The following is a 21,116-nucleotide window of genomic DNA, read 5'->3' as shown; positions in this document are numbered from 1 at the left end:
CATGGGTTGAAATGCAGTTCGTGGAAGATGATTGCATCTGTAGATCGTGCAGGACAAAGAGATTATGAAGAAAGAAAAATACTTCATTATGTCTGTAATGTAGATTTAATATTTTCTCACATACTAAATTTCTTTAACTTCCATCCTCCCTCGTTTTCCTACCGTGGAGGAAATATTGTAAATATTGCAAATAAGGCTGATCTACATGGCAAAGTGCTTAGCACAGCATCCTACCACATCAATGGTTCTGGGTTCGAAACCTCCCTGAGCATGAGTGTTCTTTCGTTATTAGAACAACAAAGAACAGTTTTGCCATGCAATGATCATTAATTAGGCAAAAGGGAAAACAAGGGTAATATGGATAAGAAGATTTAGCAGACAATGAATATTTAGCTAGATAATATGGAGGTTAGTGATCATGTACAGTTTTTTGAACAGTTTGATGTGGAGCGTGGCAACATTCAAACTTACATTGAGTAGTATGACCAATTATGTGTGCAAAATAATATTGTGTCAGAGAAAAGAGTATGTACATTAATTTCCGTAGCTGGTGAAAGAGTGTACGATATTCTCAGTGTTTTTGTTCCACCATCCAGAGTGCTACGTAAGATGTATTTCAAATTATGTAGCTTGTTGCAAAATCATTTTAGGCCTAAAGGGAATGTCATAGCACAGTGGTGCCGTGGCTAGCTTACAGGCGCACCACAAAATATTTCAATATTTTCACTGAAATGATATATGATTGTTCCAAATATGTGCTTATTTAGTACTTTTTACACACAAAATGTTTCTGAATTTGAAATATGTTTATTTTTTAAGTTAAGGCAAGCAAACTAACCACACTAACTGAGCGTTGCACGTGTTAAATAGGCCTACATTCTGACTTGGCCACCATGGGAAAATCTTGAAACACTACGGGCCCCGTGAAACGAAAAACTCTTAGGAACCAATGTTATAGCAGAAAGGCATAGATTTAATTTATTAAAACAAGAGGAAAGCCAAAACTGTAACTTCAATGCAATTCATTATGACTAGGGCTCGGAAGTTGAAGACCTTAAAATAGCCAAAAAAAAAGACCTATAAAAAGACCTAAAAATATTTTTAAAAAAAAGGACCTAAAAAGGGAAAAAAGGACGTATAAATGTGATCCAAATTAATTAATAACTTCAGTTTTAATTACATATTTAATGAATAAAAAAATAAAAAATTCTGGTGGTATGGAACACAGTGCGAAAAACTGAAAGCTTCAAAACAAGAGAAAGTTGCCACTTACAGCATGACCTTCCAGACAAGTTATGGCTAGTTGTCCAAAAATAGATTTATTTATTTCGTGTTTTTATTTCTTTACTACAGAAAGGATGTTTAAGAGGTGATGAACTGATGATGATTCGAATTGAGAATGGGCAGTAAAAACGTAGTCGAAAGAAGGTGAAGTTGCAAAAAAAAACCCGTTAAGACCTAAAAAAAGGCTAAAAAAGGACCAATAAGCCAAAAAATGTCGAAAAAGGCAAAAAAGGACAAATAAAACCCACCTTTTTCTGTCCTACAATGACCCAAAATGAACATATATTATGTTGGGCCTCATCTTCGGACACTAGTCAGAAAAAGGATTTTTCCTCAACTTTCGAGCCCTAATTATAACTTATAATTTGCCGGCCCCTGTGGCTGAGTGATAGCACATCGTGCTACATCACCAGGGGTCCCGGTGGTGGGCATGGATATTTGTGAGTGTCCATTCATCAATTTCATCATATCATCACCCATCCCCATCTTTGCAAATAGCCAAAAGTGACAAAAAAGCCAAGTAAAATAAAGCAAATCAAATCAAATAACTTATAACTTCATGTTACATAATCTCCACGAAAGACATAAACAGTAATCTTTTTCTCCATCTTTCTTCTGAAGATAAGAAACATCTATGCCAAGTATGGACTGAGAGCAGCCTTCAAGCCACCAAAGAGCATCGAGAAATGGTTTAATGATTACGAAGGAAAGAAGGAGAGTGATGAATTGGCAATGGCGGGGATATATGAAGTAGAATGTGGTGGATGTAGAAGCAAATACGTAGGAGAGAATGGGAGGAGCATCGACGAGAGAATTAAAGAACATAAGAGATACATTAAAGACGAAGATCCAAGAACGGCATTGAGTGAGCATATGTTGACATATGGGCACAAGATCAAGAAAGTACAAATGAAGGAGAAAAGGTAAAATGAAATTGAGAGAAAAGTGGCAGAGACGAAGCACATATGCATAAACAGGGGAGAGAAAATAAACAAAAACTAAGGGAAAATTGGTATAAAATGGGTGGAACTGATAAGAAAGCATGTGGAAAGTAAGTTGGTTAAGTTTCCTGAGCTCCCTTCAATTTTCTGCACAAAAATGGAAGATTTTAACTTGCCAGATGAGTTAAAGGAGAAAGAGAAGGTCAGTGCCACCAGAAGGAGGAGGAGAGGGAAGACAAGAAGAGTAGGTTACAGGATGGAGGGGAGGGGGAGAAACAGCCAGCTATGACACCTTCAAGGTGGAAAACCCATTTTGCCTAGGAGGAAATAAGGACACATATTCATACCTTAGAAGTGTAGATTGAGAAAGTTCTGAGAAACCAGAATGAAACTTCACAGATAAAATAAAATAATAACCACTAAAAATAACTGTGTTAGATTATTTTGTATCTACTGTACATAGTCTATCTTTGAGTTTTCTTCTTCTCAACCTCTTGACTCGCGGAAAAGTGAGTACATGTACATAAGTTGTTTCTCTGTGTTTATTTTAACATGATTGTTTCTCACTTAAGTTCCTCTTTCCTAAGTAACTCTAATAGAGATTAATTGTTCTTGCAGAACAAGAACAGAAAATAACAGCTTTTATCCAAAGCATCCTTCCAAGTGCAAAACTGGTAGAATTCATTGGATTGGAAGTGACGTATGTTTTGCCTCCAGAAGGTGACAAGCCCTACAAAAAGTATGAAGATTTCTTCCAGAAATTGGATGGAAATTTGCCTGATCTTGGTGTAGATTCATATGGAGTTGCTGATACAACCCTGGAGGAGGTATACTTTTTTCATTTTTATTTCATCCTGGAATCTGCATATTATTTCCCACAAAAATGTCAAAATTTCTGTGGAAGCTGGTTTGCTTGGGTCTTGGCTGTACACGACACAAGAGATGGCGCTGGGGAGTGGCGCTAGCAGTCGTGGCGAGGAAATGAACTACGAGCAGTGCTGGTAACAAAATAATCAGGTAAACCAAACCAACAGTTAACTGTGAAAGCAAGGAACAAGTGGACCTTACCTGCGTGATCATGCAGATCTTTCTCATTGGATATCTGGGTGGATGTAGGCACATCACAAGAGATGCTGAAAGTGTCCCCCATGCTGCAGCATGCATAAACGTATGCAAGGGCACATGTTTCGTGCTACGCGATGCAGAATAGGCACATTAATTGCAGTAATGCACTGGGCAATGTTGGTTTTCAGGGTATCTAAATCGTGGGGATTATTTTCTTACACTTTCCCCTTCAAATAACCCCACAAGAAAGAATCGGGTGAGGTTAAATCAGGTGATCTTGCCGGCCAAAGCCCTGATGAAATCAGGCGGTCATCAAAAAATTCACGCAGAAATGCCATGGTGGCATTGGACGTATGGCATGTTGCCCCATCTTGTTGTAACCACAAATCTCGATCATCGGCGTCCAAAAGCGCGATAAACTGCTGTATAATGTCCTGGTGCACAATAGAGTTCACTCGGTTTTCGAAAAAAATCGGTCCAATAATTTGTGATCTGGACACACGGCACGCCAGACACCAATTTTCTGCGAGTGGAGGGGGACCTCGTGTAAGATTTGTGGATTTTCTGTGGACCAGTAGTGAGTGTTCTGTGCATTAACATGACCTGACAAATGGAACCAGGCCTCGTCCGTGAATTATACCTTATCAAGGACAGCAATATTGTTGCGAGTGAATTGTTGAAACCACCGACAGTACTTAATTCGATCACCATTGTCACCTGGTCACAGTTCCTGAACCACTTTCACGTGGTATGGCTGTAATTTTAACTGTTTTGTTGCCTTGTGTACTGAGCCATATGATATGCCCACCTGTTGTGATAACCGCCGCAGTCCTTTCTGCGGTGATTGTTGTAATTGTGCGGCGACGTCTTCCAAAACGTCATTCGTCACAACTAAAGGGCACCCACTACGCGGCTTATCGTGCACACTACCATGTTCATGAAATCTCTTGATTAATGCATGAAGAGTTGATTTACTCACATAACACCCGAAACACCTCTCAAATTTCTCGTTCGCAGCACTGTATGATGTTGTTTTCAAATACTCCTCTAACAAAAACACATGCTCCTCCACCAACAAACTCATCCTTGCAACTGGCATGATTATTTTGTTACCAGCACTGCTCGTAGTTCATTTCTTTGCCAAGACTGCTAGCACCACTCCCCAGCTCCATCTCTTGTGTCGTGTACAGCCAAGACCCTCGCAAACCAACTTCCACAGAAATTATTACATTATCATCATAACGACCGGCGAAAACAATTTTTGAAGTTTGGGTTCGGGGACTTTTTGATCGCACTGTACCTTCCAATAGTTAAAGGAAGAAGAAAATCATCTTTTTTTTTTCAGAAGTGGCCACCTCAATAGACCAAAGTGAATGAAAAAATATAGTATGTAGTAGTGGTACATTCTTATAACCATGCAAACTTTCGTTGAAAACAGGCTGATACTTCCTGGGGAAAAAATAACAACAATGTGTAAGAGTAGCAGTGTTTCCAGTATGCAGAAACATTTCCAGAATTTTGCTTCTAGCATCTGCCCTATGAACCAATTCTAATTCGAGTATGTGATACGTACATATATATACAATGAAGAAAAAAGGCAGAACTGAAATATCATGTTTAGTTTTGAAGAAATGACACATTAATTGGTGTAATTGGTGCCATGTGGTAGCCGGCCCAGCAGTCCATAATACAGTACAGGTGATGGCATTATACTTGCCAGCCATCCACTAAAGGTTAAATCATGAAGAAATTAATTTTTAATTATTTACAATAGCAGTAATGAAAATGGATAAAGTGTTTACTGAATTACAGAGGGATACAATTTTACTTAAATACCAATATGCCATTATTAGTCAATAATTGATCTGTCCATTGGCACCGGTATCTCTTGATTTCTGGGGGTCCTAACTTCAGTGATTTAACATGTGAATTATTATTATAGCAGAACCTCAATTTTATATTTTTAGGAAACTAAGGTGAAAAACTTAAGACCCAGGAAAATATAAAATCTGAGAATATTTTATAACATTTTGCTCTATTGTAGAATGAACATATAATGGAGGAAAATGTAAAATCTGGGAACGGATGGAGCGAAATTATTGCCCTCCTAGGCCAGGCCTCCTGACTCATGCTTTTTATGAAGATCCTGAGCTTTGTTACTAGGGCTGAGCCGATATCAGTGATATCAGTTGGATATTATTTACAGATATTGGCCTATTTTTTTTTTCAAAATGTTGTTCATTTGTAGTAGGGATGGGCTGATATGAAATTTTTGGCCGATATCAATAAAGTACCGATATAAAATTCCAAATGGTCCTTGGAGAACCTGAATGGATCATTGACCTCCTTAATAAATGTGTGTTTCGAGATGACTGCAGTGCAAAAGAAGTTGGATATTTAAACATTTATTTTTAAAAAAGTAGGGCATGGTGATTATTCATAAAAATTATAACAAAATGGCAGAATTTTGCACTAAATTATATATAAGATATTTAAAGATGTGTCGGATCTGTAAAATAATCAGTAATTTTACCAATAAACCGATACACCACATGCCTATATCATCCGACACCTATAGGGTACCAATTAATCTGTCCCATTCCTAATTTGTGGGGTCAACAAAAATTCAGCCCAACACTTTCGCGATGTCTATTTATCCTGGAAGTTATGCAAAATTCGAAGATTCCTTTGGACTGTATTTTGTGATTATATAACAGGTATTTTTTAATATTATAAAGCTATCGACTGAGTCCTAATTATTACTAAAGGAAATTATATCCAAATGCTTTTTCAATGTACTAACAATTTTGCTAAAATGCGTTAGAATTACAGAGTTCAACTTCTAATTGTTCATATTAATTTCTAATATTTGCTAGAAATATATTATATTTACTGCAAATTCGATTCTGTCGTACTTTTTTAATATAAACTCCCAATATTTTGGGAAAGCCTGTCTTCCTTTTAGTGATCTGGTATACCTGTCTTAATATGTTCCTTTATCACTTTACAGATATTTTTGAAAGCTATTGAATTATGTCCTGCTGACGACACACAAATTGCTGTAGATGAAGAGCGGAGAGGTAAGTTTTGAATTATCACAGTGAAAAAATGTAGTAGCTTGTGATTGGGCTAAAAGTCACATACATGTTTGTGTTGTACGAGGGCCACTATTTATATTTTGAGCCTTGGCAACACTGATTGAAGTTAGGCGCGATTTGACGTTTGCACGGAATCGTCTGGCATTATTGACCATAACGTACTTCAAATGATTTGTCAATAGCTTCATTTGTGTTGTTTATGTTGCCTTGGAGATTGCGCGACAACAATAAAATGGAATTAACTCGTGAACATTTTCGTGCGATGATTTCTTACGATTTTCAACGTGGATTATCAACACAAGAGTGCATCGATCAACTTACTTCCACATTTGGCGATGAAGCCCCATCCTTTGCCACTGTGAAACGCTGGTATAACGAATTTAATCGTGGCCGCCGTTCGCTCACCGACGAGATTCGCGAACATTGATGCTGTGCAAAACCTAATACTGCAAGATCGTCATGTGACATACTGTGAGATTAAGGCAACCATAGGCATTAGTTCCACCAGCATATATAAAATATTACATGATCATTTAGCTGTGAGAAAGGTATGTTCTCGTTGGATCCCACACAATTTGACAAAAACTCAAAAAGACGCTCGCGTCAATTGGTGCAAACAAATGCTCAATAATTACAATCGTGGTGCTTCAAAAGACGTATATAAGATTGTAACAGGTGACGAATCCTGGATATATGCATATGAGCCGGAACGTAAACAGCAGTCGATTGTATGGGTGTTTCAAGATGAACCCAATCCAACAAAAGTTGTTCGCACTCGAAGCACATCGAAACAAATGGTCGCCTGTTTTTTCGGGAAAACTGGTCATGTGGCAACTGTGCCTTTAGAGGAACGTAGAACGGTCAACTCTGAATGTACACAACAATTTGTTTGCCAGAGGTCTTCGGTCAAATACGGAAAACAAACAAACGCCGTCGGATCATTCTTCATCAAGACAATGCCAGCTTTCACACATCTCGTCTAACAACCGACTTTATGAACAGTCAAAAAATCGAATTGATGGGTGATCTGCCGTACAGTCCTGATTTGGCACCCAATGACTTCTTCTTGTTGCCGAATGTCAAGAATAGATTGCGTGGACAACGATTTTCGTGTGCGGAAGCTGCCGTTGATGCGTTCAAAAACCATATTATGGAGGTGTCTCAAGAAGATTGGAAAAACTGCTTTGACAAATGGTTCGAACGAATGCAAAAGTGTATTGACCATAAAGGAGAATACTTCGAAAAACAATAAAGCAGTTTTCAATGCCAAATTCCTGTTTTTTCATTGTTAGGCTCAAAATATAAATAGTGACCCTCGTATTGTGCCTGCAAAATAAATCTTGAGTGGCTATTTCTTATGGTGACACTGTTGTTATCATTCAAAATTGGTTGTGTATTTCGAAGGCCTTTCCAATGGCATAGTGGTAACATACTTGCCTTGTAATCAAAGGTTCCCGTGTGATTTTTGACATTTTCATCACTAAACATTAGCCTATAGATTTCATATGGAAGCATTGTACACTAAACAGTAACTTTCTGGATTTAAAAAATTGTGGATTTTCTGAGGGCCAGAATCTTTGAATTTTTGTTTATTTGCATATCCGACTAAATGAAAATGTACCTCATTAGAAAATCTAATTCTGTTCATGATATCAGATTGTTGTTCTACATGTTCACTGAATGTTCTGGTAAAACAAAGTTCTTTCTCTTTAGTATTAGAGGTGAGGGGTTGGCCGAAATAGATTTTGCAACTGTAAGATTGCATTGGTAGATTTTCCATGTGCTACTGTATGGCATGCCAATCTTCTGCAAAAGTTTACGTAAACTCTAAATTTGATTTAAAAACTGTACTTATTATTACACAAAATAAACATTTCCATTGTAATAGCACGTTTATGTAGATATCAGAGTATTGAATTTATTCCTGTGTATAGGAGTCAAATTTTTTTCCTAAAATATTTACAGCATAATTAATCAATTTTCCAAGAATTGGATAACTCACAGGATAATTCAGACTTCAGAAAGTGTTGCAGCAGTAAATAAACTCCAAACTTCATGTTTAAGATGTTTAAGAGTTTATTTCACATTTTGGAGTTTATTTCACATTTTGGAGTTTATTTCACATTTTGGATTTCATTTCACATTATTTCGTGACAAAACATGGTAGGAAAATGCATCTCACACCTTTCAGATCCGTGAAAAATGACCATTACAGCATGTTATTTCACATTTCTTGTTTCTGTCAAAAATTAAATATGCATGCCTGTAGCCATTGGCATAATACTGTTTCACAATAAACATCTTTAGTTCCATACTGTAGGCTTCTGTTTTTGCATTCAGTGTCAACTGACACTCTAAATCTTCCTCTAGCACTTGAGTATCAACAATGCACCAAAGCATTGAAAAGAAAAATAAATGGTGTCATGAATAAATAATTACTCTGTACTTTCAAGTGTTGTTGCCATTCGAAAGTAAGCACATGGTCTAACTTCGTTGCAGGGAAGAGGAAGAGGTTCAGAAGTTTCAGAGTGATAAAAGCGAGGAAGCACATGTCTGCAGAACTTAAAGAGAAGGTAAATGTGAAGTTCAACAGCTGTCTGGATAAGATGAGGATAGGATGCACACAGTTTCTTGCTTTGCTTATAAAACGTTATCACAGGAGAAAGCGGAACAAGAGGGCATTTTTCACAGAGGTGAGTGATCACCTGACCTAATTTATCCTTGTAATAAGTTTTAAATGATATCAGTGGGTTATATTTTACCAGTAATTACATGTGGCATTTAGATTGACTTGATGCAATTACATATACGTGGAACCTCGATTTTAGATGCAATTACATATACGTGGAACCTCGATTTTACGTTTTTCAGGGGACCAAGGTAAAAAGATTTAAAACTCAGGAAAATGTAAAATCCGGGAAAATTTTGTAGCATTTTTCTCTATTGGGGCTGTGAACATTGAATGTATAATGCAGGAAAATGTAAAACCAGGGAACATAAAATTGGGGTTCTGATGTACTTGTTATTAATTCATCTAAAGAACAGTCCTATTTAATAATATTTTAAATATAATTGATGCTACAATTTATTGATGTACATATTCCACTATCTATGATTAGATGTGTTGCAGAACTGACTATGTGTTCCTCACATAATTAGTTAATTTTTTTAGCTAACCAACATGCTAAGTGATTAATAACAAGGGTAAAACTAGGTATTGTGCTGCTGTGAATTTCAGTAATTTAACTCAAAATACCAAAAATAAAGCTATTTTCTTGCAATATCTGACACTAGAATTAAAATAATCCATATTCTTATTTCTTTTTACATTTCAAAATATGGAAATGAAATATATTTTGTGGTAAACATTGATTGTCCCTTTTTTATTACATTTTATTTATTTATTTATTTAATTAAAGTTTCAGATACAGTACTGAATGACCATTTTTTGTTTAATTTTGAAAATAATTGTTTCATACTTTTTTTCTGAGATATCTGTGAGCCCTAATAACAATAATTTTCCATGCATGTGCACCAACAACTGATTAACATGCATACTCACACCAGTAGTGCATATTGGGCGTTTCAACGCCATACTTGGTACGAGTGCATTTGCAGCCTCTTTTTTTATCAATCGAATATCAGTTTTTGACATATTTTGACAATTTTTTGTCGATGTTTTAGCGTTTAGCGATGTTTTTGTAAAATTTCCTATTTTTCTTTTTTTTTCCCACTCATACTTGGTACGAGCACACACAAGCATAGGTTCTATCCATACTTTTTCTTACGTATAGGCGTACATGACGAACCCGCAAACAGATTTTTCCTAAGTCTTACCGCTTCCAAGATAACCCCACTTCCGGTCGCCATTTTGGATTTCCGAGAATAGGTTCTATTCATATTTTACTTACATATAGGCGTACGTGACGAATCCGCAAACAGATTTTTTCTAAGTCTTACCGTTTCAAAGATAACCCCACTTCCGGTCGCCATTTTGGATTTCCGAACATAGGTTCTATTCATATTTTACTTACATATAGGCGTACGTGACGAATCCGCAAACAGATTTTTTCTAAGTCTTACCGTTTCAAAGATAACCCCACTTCCGGTCGCCATTTTGGATTTCCGAACATAGGTTCTATTCATATTTTACTTACATATAGGCGTACATGACGAATCCGCAAACAGATTTTTCCTAAGTCTCACCGTTTCCAAGATAACTAGTAGTCCAATTAAGCCGGTTGAACGTCCTCTATTGAGGCTCGGTGAGGCTCGGTGAGGCTCGCCAAACCTCAAAAACTCACTTTCTCTCCACGTTCCGCGCCTTATTTATTGCGCTGACGATGTTTTACAGCGTAGAAAACAGCACCAAAACATCAAAAACTCACTTTGATTATTTGGAGCTCACCAAAACCTCAAAAAACTTATTTTTATTAATTGAGGTTCACCAAACCTCAAAAACTCTCATTTTCTCTCTACGTTCAGCGCCTTATTTATTGCGCTGACACAACGTGATGAGTAAATAATGCAGTTTCTTATTCTTGAAGGATGAATGCACCTTATCGTAATTTTCCAAGCCCCGGTCAAATGTTTGTATATCGTGACCTTTGTAAACCTCTTTCTCTCGGGAACGATGTGTCAAAACCTCAAAAACTCACTTTCTCTCCACGTTCCGTGCCTCATTTATTGCGCTGACGATGTTTCACAGCGTAGAAAACAGCACCAAAACATCAAAAACTCATTTTGATTATTTGGAGCTCACCAAAACCTCAAAAACTTATTTTTATTAATTGAGGTTCACCAAACCTCAAAAACTCTCATTTTCTCTCTACGTTCAGCGCCTCATTTATTGCGCTGACACAACGTGATGAGTAAATAATGCAGTCTCTTATTCTTGAAGGATGAATGCATCTTATCATAATTTTTTTCCAAGTCTCGGCCAATGTTTATATATCGTGACTTTTGTAAACCTCTCGGAACGATGTGATCTCTCTGCCACACACACACACACGCCTCTTATTATTTCTGTATTGTGACGTGTTTATTTTGGTATGGGAGGACAGAGGACACCGAGACTCGACCGACACACTAAACCCAACCTCTCTACGCGTACTCTACATCACCAAAAAAAGGTTAAAGGTTCCAAATAACAATAGTTAAGAGTTTCGCCAATCTAGTAAAGTGGATTGGTTGAAATCTCCAAGGCGTATTTTTGCATTTTTTTCAAATATGAACATGTTAAAACTGAACTGTCTTGGATTTTTGAGTTTTGTATTCGCCCCTGAGAAAATTCTATATAAAATAACATACCTGAAAATTATATTCGCAGTAGATTGATTTTTTTTGAGTTTTGTAATCACCTCAAGAAATTCTATATAAAATAACATACCAGAAAATTGTATTTACAGTAGATTGAATTCTTGAGTTTTTGTATTCGCACACAAGAAATTATATATAAATAACATACCCGAAATTCTATTTACAGTAGATTGAATTTTTGAGTTTTGTAATCACTCAAAGAAATTCTATATAAAATAACATACCTGAAAATTGTATCGCTAGACACTTTTTGATTTCTGTGATTTTTTGGAGAAAGCATAATGGCATCCACCACCAGTTTCAATCGAAAAAATGATAAAACTGAATGTGTTACTTGCGAAAAATTAATATCTAAAACTAATATTAGCAAGCACAGGGCAAGATGTAGCGAAACAGGTTCGAGAATTAATTGTTTGTTACCTTCTAAGTCTTGTGCTCGATGTGGAAAGATGATCAGCATTGCAAATTTAAGTAAACACCTCAAAATTTGCAAACTATCGATCGAACAAGGAACATTGAAAAGGAAAATCGATAATCCAGAAACGGAAGCTTCCACTTCCAAACAAGTTAAATTATCGGATGAACGCAAACCGATTAGATCTGCATTCAACGACCAACTCCAGGATTTCTCTTTTACTTCGGAACCAGGCCGTGACATCCTTAGTTTCTTGCATGAAACGAAAACATCTGTACTAAATATTCTAAAAAATAAACTTGAAAATAATTCCATAAAAGTATACGTTGTTCTGTTTTCTGAATACGAGAAAGTTGATGGCACAACGAGTATTTTTTATCATCGTACAAAAAACCAGACACTTTATTTTGCTGACGTCGAAAATTTAGACAACTTTTATTATAAAGTTTCCAACGAGCTGGTTAAGAAACATGACGATTTCGAGGCTAAAGGGTCGGGATGGGCTCTGTGTGGAAGTCCTCACACGTTAACCGTTTACGTGAACCAATTCTCGCCTCTTCGTGCATCCAGCTACGTTCCTCTTCCACCGAACATTCAACACAAGAGGGCTGTGTTAAATATACAGAACAGCGATAACAAGTGTTTTCTCTGGTGTGTGTTGGCAGAACTTCATCCGATTTATTGGTCAAATCATCCAGAACGGGTTTCTCATTACAAGCAATACGAGTCCGAGTTTGAAAGTGTAATGTCTGACATTGAATACCCGGTGACATTGTCGGATATAACAAAGTTCGAAAATCGTGCCGGAAAACGCATCGCTATTAATGTATATTCCTTCACGTCAGATAAATATCTCGTGCATCCCGTCAGGATAAGCGATATCGACGATGACGATGCTCGTGTGATTAATCTCCTTCTTATTTCAAACGAGGATGTTCATCACTACACGCTAATTCGTTCTCTATCACGTTTGGTCAAAAGTCAAACAACCAAGCATGAACATTGCATCGAAGTTTGCCCGAGATGCCTAACCACGTTCGACGATCGAAAACAACTCAATTATCGAAATTACACCGGACGTCAAATTGCTATCGAGAAACTTGCCGAACATAAAATTTATTGCGGTGACAACAGACCGGCTAGAATGTTGATGCCCGAAACGAACGAAGTCGAAGAATTCAAAATGCACAAAGCATTGTTGGAACATCCGGCCATCATCGTTGCTGATTTCGAGGCGTTCCTCAAACCACTCTCCTACTGCGAACCGGATCCTGAAATTTCCTCCACAACGCCGTACCAGCTTCATCAACCAAACAGTTTCGGCTATGTTGTTGTGCGACGTGATAAAATAAATGAAGCATATATATACCGCGGGCCAAATGTAATCGAACACTTCCTGGAAAAAATGGTGGAGGAGGTTGAGGTAATTGGTAGCGTACTGCTTACATCAAAACCGATGGCACCTTTAACTGAAAATGAACTTCAAAATTACAATTCCACTAAGGTGTGTCCGGTATGTGATCAAAGTTTCACTGATGAGAACAAAAAAATATTCCACCACGATCATTTCAGCGGAAACTACATAGGTGGAATTTGCAACACGTGCAATCTTAAAATCCAGAAACCTAAATTCATCCCCATATTCTTTCACAACGGAAGCGGATATGATTTTCACCACCTGGTGAGACATCTTGGATACGATCCGAAACGTATAGGTGTCTTGGCCGAGAATGAAGAACGCTATATTAGTCTCAGCAAGCAAGTGTCGATTCCGGGAACGAAAAATACAATCGAGATGCGCTTCCTGGATTCGTATAGATTTCTCTCTGCAAGTCTGGATGCTTTAGCAAACAAACTCACCGACGATCAATTTAAAATAACTAGAGCTAGTTTTCCCAACGTAGACATAGAACTCGTTAGACGTAAAGGGATTTATCCTTACGAATACGTTAGTGATGGTTCTAAATTTAACGACGACGCTCTTCCACTTCCAAGAGAATTTTACAGCAGACTCAGAGAGAAAGGAATCGCGGAAGAAGAATACCAACACGCGCAACTCATGTGGGAGAAATTAGAATGTACGACGCTCGGAGACTACCACGACGCATACTTAAAACTGGACGTGACGATACTCGCGGATGTTTTTCAAGCGTTCAGGAAAACGGCAACGAATATTTATAAATTAGATCCAGCGTATTTCTACAGTCTACCGGGATTAGCGTGGTCGGCAATGTTATTCCAGACAAAGGTCAAGCTGGAACTGATATCGGATGTTGACATGTTACTTTTCATCGAAAGAGGGATACGAGGTGGAATGGTGCAATGCGTACAGAGACATGCAAAAGCTAATAACGTACACATGAAAGAAGATTACGATTCAAATCGAGCATCGAATTACATCTTCTACGCCGACGTTAATAATCTCTACGGACATGCCATGGTTCAGAAACTTCCTTACGGGGGATTCGAATGGTTAGATCCCACTTCGATAGATATTATTCATTTCGACGATAGCGAGTGTGGTTTCCTCGCAGAGGTAGATCTCCAATTCTCCGACCACCTGCACGACACGTTTTCGGATTTGCCTCCGACTCCCGAAATCAAATGTCCACCCGACTCGGTTCAAGACAAGCTTTTGTTAACATTGGACCCTAAACAGAGATACGTCGTCCACTACAAGAATCTCCGGTTTTTGATTGGGAAGGGTGTTCAGATAGTAAATGTTAGAAGAATACTAAAGTTTAAACATTCGACGTGGTTAAGACCTTACATAGAAACTAACACACAACATAGAACAGCTGCCACTTCCGATTTAGACAAGGACTTCTTTAAATTAATGAACAATGCGGTGTACGGAAAGACCATGGAGAATGTTAGAAAGCACGTAGACGTGAAATTAATTTCCGATAAGAATAAATGTCGGAAGTGGATAGCCGATCCTAGATTCAAGTCGAGAAAAATTTACAACGAGAATTTGGCACTTTTCAATCTAGATATAAAATTGATGAAATTCAGAAAACCAATTTTCGTTGGTGCAACGGTTCTCGACTTGTCGAAACTTTACATGTTCGAATTTCATTATGACGTGATGAAACCCTTCTACAATGATAAAATATCACTTTTGTACACGGACACCGACAGCTTCATTTACAGCATACAAACACCTAACCTATACGAAGACATAAAAAATCCTTCCATGCTTGAGTATTTCGATACTTCTGCGTATCCTCAACCCAACAGATTTGGGATTCCATCTCGTAACAAAAAAGTCCTAGGTAAACTGAAAGATGAATGTAACGGTGATATTATTGTCGAGTTCGCGGGTTTGCGTTCGAAGATGTATGCCATGAGAACAGAGAGTAGCGTCACGAAGAAAGCAAAAGGTGTGGGCAAGAATACGGTGGAGAACAAACTCACCTTCCACGATTACATCGATTGCCTTTACTCACAATCGACGATACTAAGTATAGAACAAAGAATCCAAAGTGTAGACCACGTGATTACAACAAACGAAGTTAGGAAAGTAGCATTAGATCCGCACGACGATAAAAGATGTATTTTGTCTTGTGGAATCCACACGTTGCCTTGGGGACACTATCGTTTAGAAAATAGTAAAAATTGTAGGCAATGCAATTGAAAAAAAATAAACTTAAATAACTATAACTAAAATAAAAAAAAACTTTGACTGTCTCAAATTATCACATACACAATAAAAAACTAGCAAGGACAATGAATCTCTTTGGTTTCCGAAAGCAAACAATGGAGACTGTACACCGCAAGGCAGATCATGAATTTCTACCTTCCATGTTATCTAAACTCAACGGCCTGTTGATCAATCAATTTTCGGAACGTTGCTCTTCTTGCTGGAACAGGGACGATTTCGGATTCGCGACGATCGACGTGACGAGGAAACCCAACGACGGAAAATACAGAAACAAAATCAACGACTTTCAAAACGTTGCAACGTTGTGAGAAACGTTGCAACGTTTTGAAAGTCGTTGATTTTGTTTCTGTATTTTCCGTCGTTGGGTTTCCTCGTCACGTCGATCGTCGCGAATCCGAAATCGTCCCTGTTCCAGCAAGAAGAGCAACGTTTTGAAAATTGATTGATCAACAGGCAGTTGAGTTTAGATAACATGGAAGGTAGAAATTCATGATCTGCCTTGCGGTGTACAGTCTCCATTGTTTGCTTTCGGAAACCAAAGAGATTCATTGTCCTTGCTAGTTTTTTATTGTGTATGTGATAATTTGAGACAGTCAAAGTTTTTTTTTATTTTAGTTATGGTTATTTAAGTTTATTTTTTTTCAATTGCATTGCCTACAATTTTTACTACTTTCTAAACGATAGTGTCCCCAAGGCAACGTGTGGATTCCACAAGACAAAATACATCTTTTATCGTCGTGCGGATCTAATGCTACTTTCCTAACTTCGTTTGTTGTAATCACGTGGTCTACACTTTGGATTCTTTGTTCTATACTTAGTATCGTCGATTGTGAGTAAAGGCAATCGATGTAATCGTGGAAGGTGAGTTTGTTCTCCACCGTATTCTTGCCCACACCTTTTGCTTTCTTCGTGACGCTACTCTCTGTTCTCATGGCATACATCTTCGAACGCAAACCCGCGAACTCGACAATAATATCACCGTTACATTCATCTTTCAGTTTACCTAGGACTTTTTTGTTACGAGATGGAATCCCAAATCTGTTGGGTTGAGGATACGCAGAAGTATCGAAATACTCAAGCATGGAAGGATTTTTTATGTCTTCGTATAGGTTAGGTGTTTGTATGCTGTAAATGAAGCTGTCGGTGTCCGTGTACAAAAGTGATATTTTATCATTGTAGAAGGGTTTCATCACGTCATAATGAAATTCGAACATGTAAAGTTTCGACAAGTCGAGAACCGTTGCACCAACGAAAATTGGTTTTCTGAATTTCATCAATTTTATATCTAGATTGAAAAGTGCCAAATTCTCGTTGTAAATTTTTCTCGACTTGAATCTAGGATCGGCTATCCACTTCCGACATTTATTCTTATCGGAAATTAATTTCACGTCTACGTGCTTTCTAACATTCTCCATGGTCTTTCCGTACACCGCATTGTTCATTAATTTAAAGAAGTCCTTGTCTAAATCGGAAGTGGCAGCTGTTCTATGTTGTGTGTTAGTTTCTATGTAAGGTCTTAACCACGTCGAATGTTTAAACTTTAGTATTCTTCTAACATTTACTATCTGAACACCCTTCCCAATCAAAAACCGGAGATTCTTGTAGTGGACGACGTATCTCTGTTTAGGGTCCAATGTTAACAAAAGCTTGTCTTGAACCGAGTCGGGTGGACATTTGATTTCGGGAGTCGGAGGCAAATCCGAAAACGTGTCGTGCAGGTGGTCGGAGAATTGGAGATCTACCTCTGCGAGGAAACCACACTCGCTATCGTCGAAATGAATAATATCTATCGAAGTGGGATCTAACCATTCGAATCCCCCGTAAGGAAGTTTCTGAACCATGGCATGTCCGTAGAGATTATTAACGTCGGCGTAGAAGATGTAATTCGATGCTCGATTTGAATCGTAATCTTCTTTCATGTGTACGTTATTAGCTTTTGCATGTCTCTGTACGCATTGCACCATTCCACCTCGTATCCCTCTTTCGATGAAAAGTAACATGTCAACATCCGATATCAGTTCCAGCTTGACCTTTGTCTGGAATAACATTGCCGACCATGCTAATCCCGGTAGACTGTAGAAATACGCTGGATCTAATTTATAAATATTCGTTGCCGTTTTCCTGAACGCTTGAAAAACATCCGCGAGTATCGTCACGTCCAGTTTTAAGTATGCGTCGTGGTAGTCTCCGAGCGTCGTACATTCTAATTTCTCCCACATGAGTTGCGCGTGTTGGTATTCTTCTTCCGCGATTCCTTTCTCTCTGAGTCTGCTGTAAAATTCTCTTGGAAGTGGAAGAGCGTCGTCGTTAAATTTAGAACCATCACTAACGTATTCGTAAGGATAAATCCCTTTACGTCTAACGAGTTCTATGTCTACGTTGGGAAAACTAGCTCTAGTTATTTTAAATTGATCGTCGGTGAGTTTGTTTGCTAAAGCATCCAGACTTGCAGAGAGAAATCTATACGAATCCAGGAAGCGCATCTCGATTGTATTTTTCGTTCCCGGAATCGACACTTGCTTGCTGAGACTAATATAGCGTTCTTCATTCTCGGCCAAGACACCTATACGTTTCGGATCGTATCCAAGATGTCTCACCAGGTGGTGAAAATCATATCCGCTTCCGTTGTGAAAGAATATGGGGATGAATTTAGGTTTCTGGATTTTAAGATTGCACGTGTTGCAAATTCCACCTATGTAGTTTCCGCTGAAATGATCGTGGTGGAATATTTTTTTGTTCTCATCAGTGAAACTTTGATCACATACCGGACACACCTCAGTGGAATTGTAATTTTGAAGTTCATTTTCAGTTAAAGGTGCCATCGGTTTTGATGTAAGCAGTACGCTACCAATTACCTCAACCTCCTCCACCATTTTTTCCAGGAAGTGTTCGATTACATTTGGCCCGCGGTATATATATGCTTCATTTATTTTATCACGTCGCACAACAACATAGCCGAAACTGTTTGGTTGATGAAGCTGGTACGGCGTTGTGGAGGAAATTTCAGGATCCGGTTCGCAGTAGGAGAGTGGTTTGAGGAACGCCTCGAAATCAGCAACGATGATGGCCGGATGTTCCAACAATGCTTTGTGCATTTTGAATTCTTCGACTTCGTTCGTTTCGGGCATCAACATTCTAGCCGGTCTGTTGTCACCGCAATAAATTTTATGTTCGGCAAGTTTCTCGATAGCAATTTGACGTCCGGTGTAATTTCGATAATTGAGTTGTTTTCGATCGTCGAACGTGGTTAGGCATCTCGGGCAAACTTCGATGCAATGTTCATGCTTGGTTGTTTGACTTTTGACCAAACGTGATAGAGAACGAATTAGCGTGTAGTGATGAACATCCTCGTTTGAAATAAGAAGGAGATTAATCACACGAGCATCGTCATCGTCGATATCGCTTATCCTGACGGGATGCACGAGATATTTATCTGACGTGAAGGAATATACATTAATAGCGATGCGTTTTCCGGCACGATTTTCGAACTTTGTTATATCCGACAATGTCACCGGGTATTCAATGTCAGACATTACACTTTCAAACTCGGACTCGTATTGCTTGTAATGAGAAACCCGTTCTGGATGATTTGACCAATAAATCGGATGAAGTTCTGCCAACACACACCAGAGAAAACACTTGTTATCGCTGTTCTGTATATTTAACACAGCCCTCTTGTGTTGAATGTTCGGTGGAAGAGGAACGTAGCTGGATGCACGAAGAGGCGAGAATTGGTTCACGTAAACGGTTAACGTGTGAGGACTTCCACACAGAGCCCATCCCGACCCTTTAGCCTCGAAATCGTCATGTTTCTTAACCAGCTCGTTGGAAACTTTATAATAAAAGTTGTCTAAATTTTCGACGTCAGCAAAATAAAGTGTCTGGTTTTTTGTACGATGATAAAAAATACTCGTTGTGCCATCAACTTTCTCGTATTCAGAAAACAGAACAACGTATACTTTTATGGAATTATTTTCAAGTTTATTTTTTAGAATATTTAGTACAGATGTTTTCGTTTCATGCAAGAAACTAAGGATGTCACGGCCTGGTTCCGAAGTAAAAGAGAAATCCTGGAGTTGGTCGTTGAATGCAGATCTAATCGGTTTGCGTTCATCCGATAATTTAACTTGTTTGGAAGTGGAAGCTTCCGTTTCTGGATTATCGATTTTCCTTTTCAATGTTCCTTGTTCGATCGATAGTTTGCAAATTTTGAGGTGTTTACTTAAATTTGCAATGCTGATCATCTTTCCACATCGAGCACAAGACTTAGAAGGTAACAAACAATTAATTCTCGAACCTGTTTCGCTACATCTTGCCCTGTGCTTGCTAATATTAGTTTTAGATATTAATTTTTCGCAAGTAACACATTCAGTTTTATCATTTTTTCGATTGAAACTGGTGGTGGATGCCATTATGCTTTCTCCAAAAAATCACAGAAATCAAAAAGTGTCTAGCGATACAATTTTCAGGTATGTTATTTTATATAGAATTTCTTTGAGTGATTACAAAACTCAAAAATTCAATCTACTGTAAATAGAATTTCGGGTATGTTATTTATATATAATTTCTTGTGTGCGAATACAAAAACTCAAGAATTCAATCTACTGTAAATACAATTTTCTGGTATGTTATTTTATATAGAATTTCTTGAGGTGATTACAAAACTCAAAAAAAATCAATCTACTGCGAATATAATTTTCAGGTATGTTATTTTATATAGAATTTTCTCAGGGGCGAATACAAAACTCAAAAATCCAAGACAGTTCAGTTTTAACATGTTCATATTTGAAAAAAATGCAAAAATACGCCTTGGAGATTTCAACCAATCCACTTTACTAGATTGGCGAAACTCTTAACTATTGTTATTTGGAACCTTTAACCTTTTTTTGGTGATGTAGAGTACGCGTAGAGAGGTTGGGTTTAGTGTGTCGGTCGAGTCTCGGTGTCCTCTGTCCTCCCATACCAAAATAAACACGTCACAATACAGAAATAATAAGAGGCGTGTGTGTGTGTGTGGCAGAGAGATCACATCGTTCCGAGAGGTTTACAAAAGTCACGATATATAAACATTGGCCGAGACTTGGAAAAAAATTATGATAAGATGCATTCATCCTTCAAGAATAAGAGACTGCATTATTTACTCATCACGTTGTGTCAGCGCAATAAATGAGGCGCTGAACGTAGAGAGAAAATGAGAGTTTTTGAGGTTTGGTGAACCTCAATTAATAAAAATAAGTTTTTGAGGTTTTGGTGAGCTCCAAATAATCAAAATGAGTTTTTGATGTTTTGGTGCTGTTTTCTACGCTGTGAAACATCGTCAGCGCAATAAA

At 37.9% G+C, this 21,116-nt stretch overlaps 1 protein-coding gene across 3 annotated transcripts in view; it reads left to right on the top strand.

The window, feature by feature from the left end:
• LOC145998960 (phospholipid-transporting ATPase ABCA1-like) overlaps positions 1 to 21,116 on the top strand; it is a 171,424-nt gene that overhangs the window by 88,533 nt on the left and 61,775 nt on the right. For all 3 annotated transcript variants that reach the window (XM_083135804.1, XM_083135796.1, XM_083135812.1), the window contains 3 exons: positions 2,844 to 3,052; positions 6,301 to 6,370; positions 8,888 to 9,081. In XM_083135804.1, the coding sequence (XP_082991930.1) occupies positions 2,844 to 3,052; positions 6,301 to 6,370; positions 8,888 to 9,081 (473 nt within the window). The remainder of the gene's footprint in view (positions 1 to 2,843; positions 3,053 to 6,300; positions 6,371 to 8,887; positions 9,082 to 21,116) is intronic.

This window comes from Lepisma saccharinum, chromosome 1 (genome assembly GCF_977018435.1).
Source record: "Lepisma saccharinum chromosome 1, izLepSacc3.1, whole genome shotgun sequence".
Classification (NCBI taxonomy): Eukaryota; Metazoa; Arthropoda; class Insecta; order Zygentoma; family Lepismatidae; genus Lepisma; species Lepisma saccharinum.
Note: the sequence above shows the minus strand (reverse complement) of the source record. Positions and strands in the feature narration are given on the sequence as shown.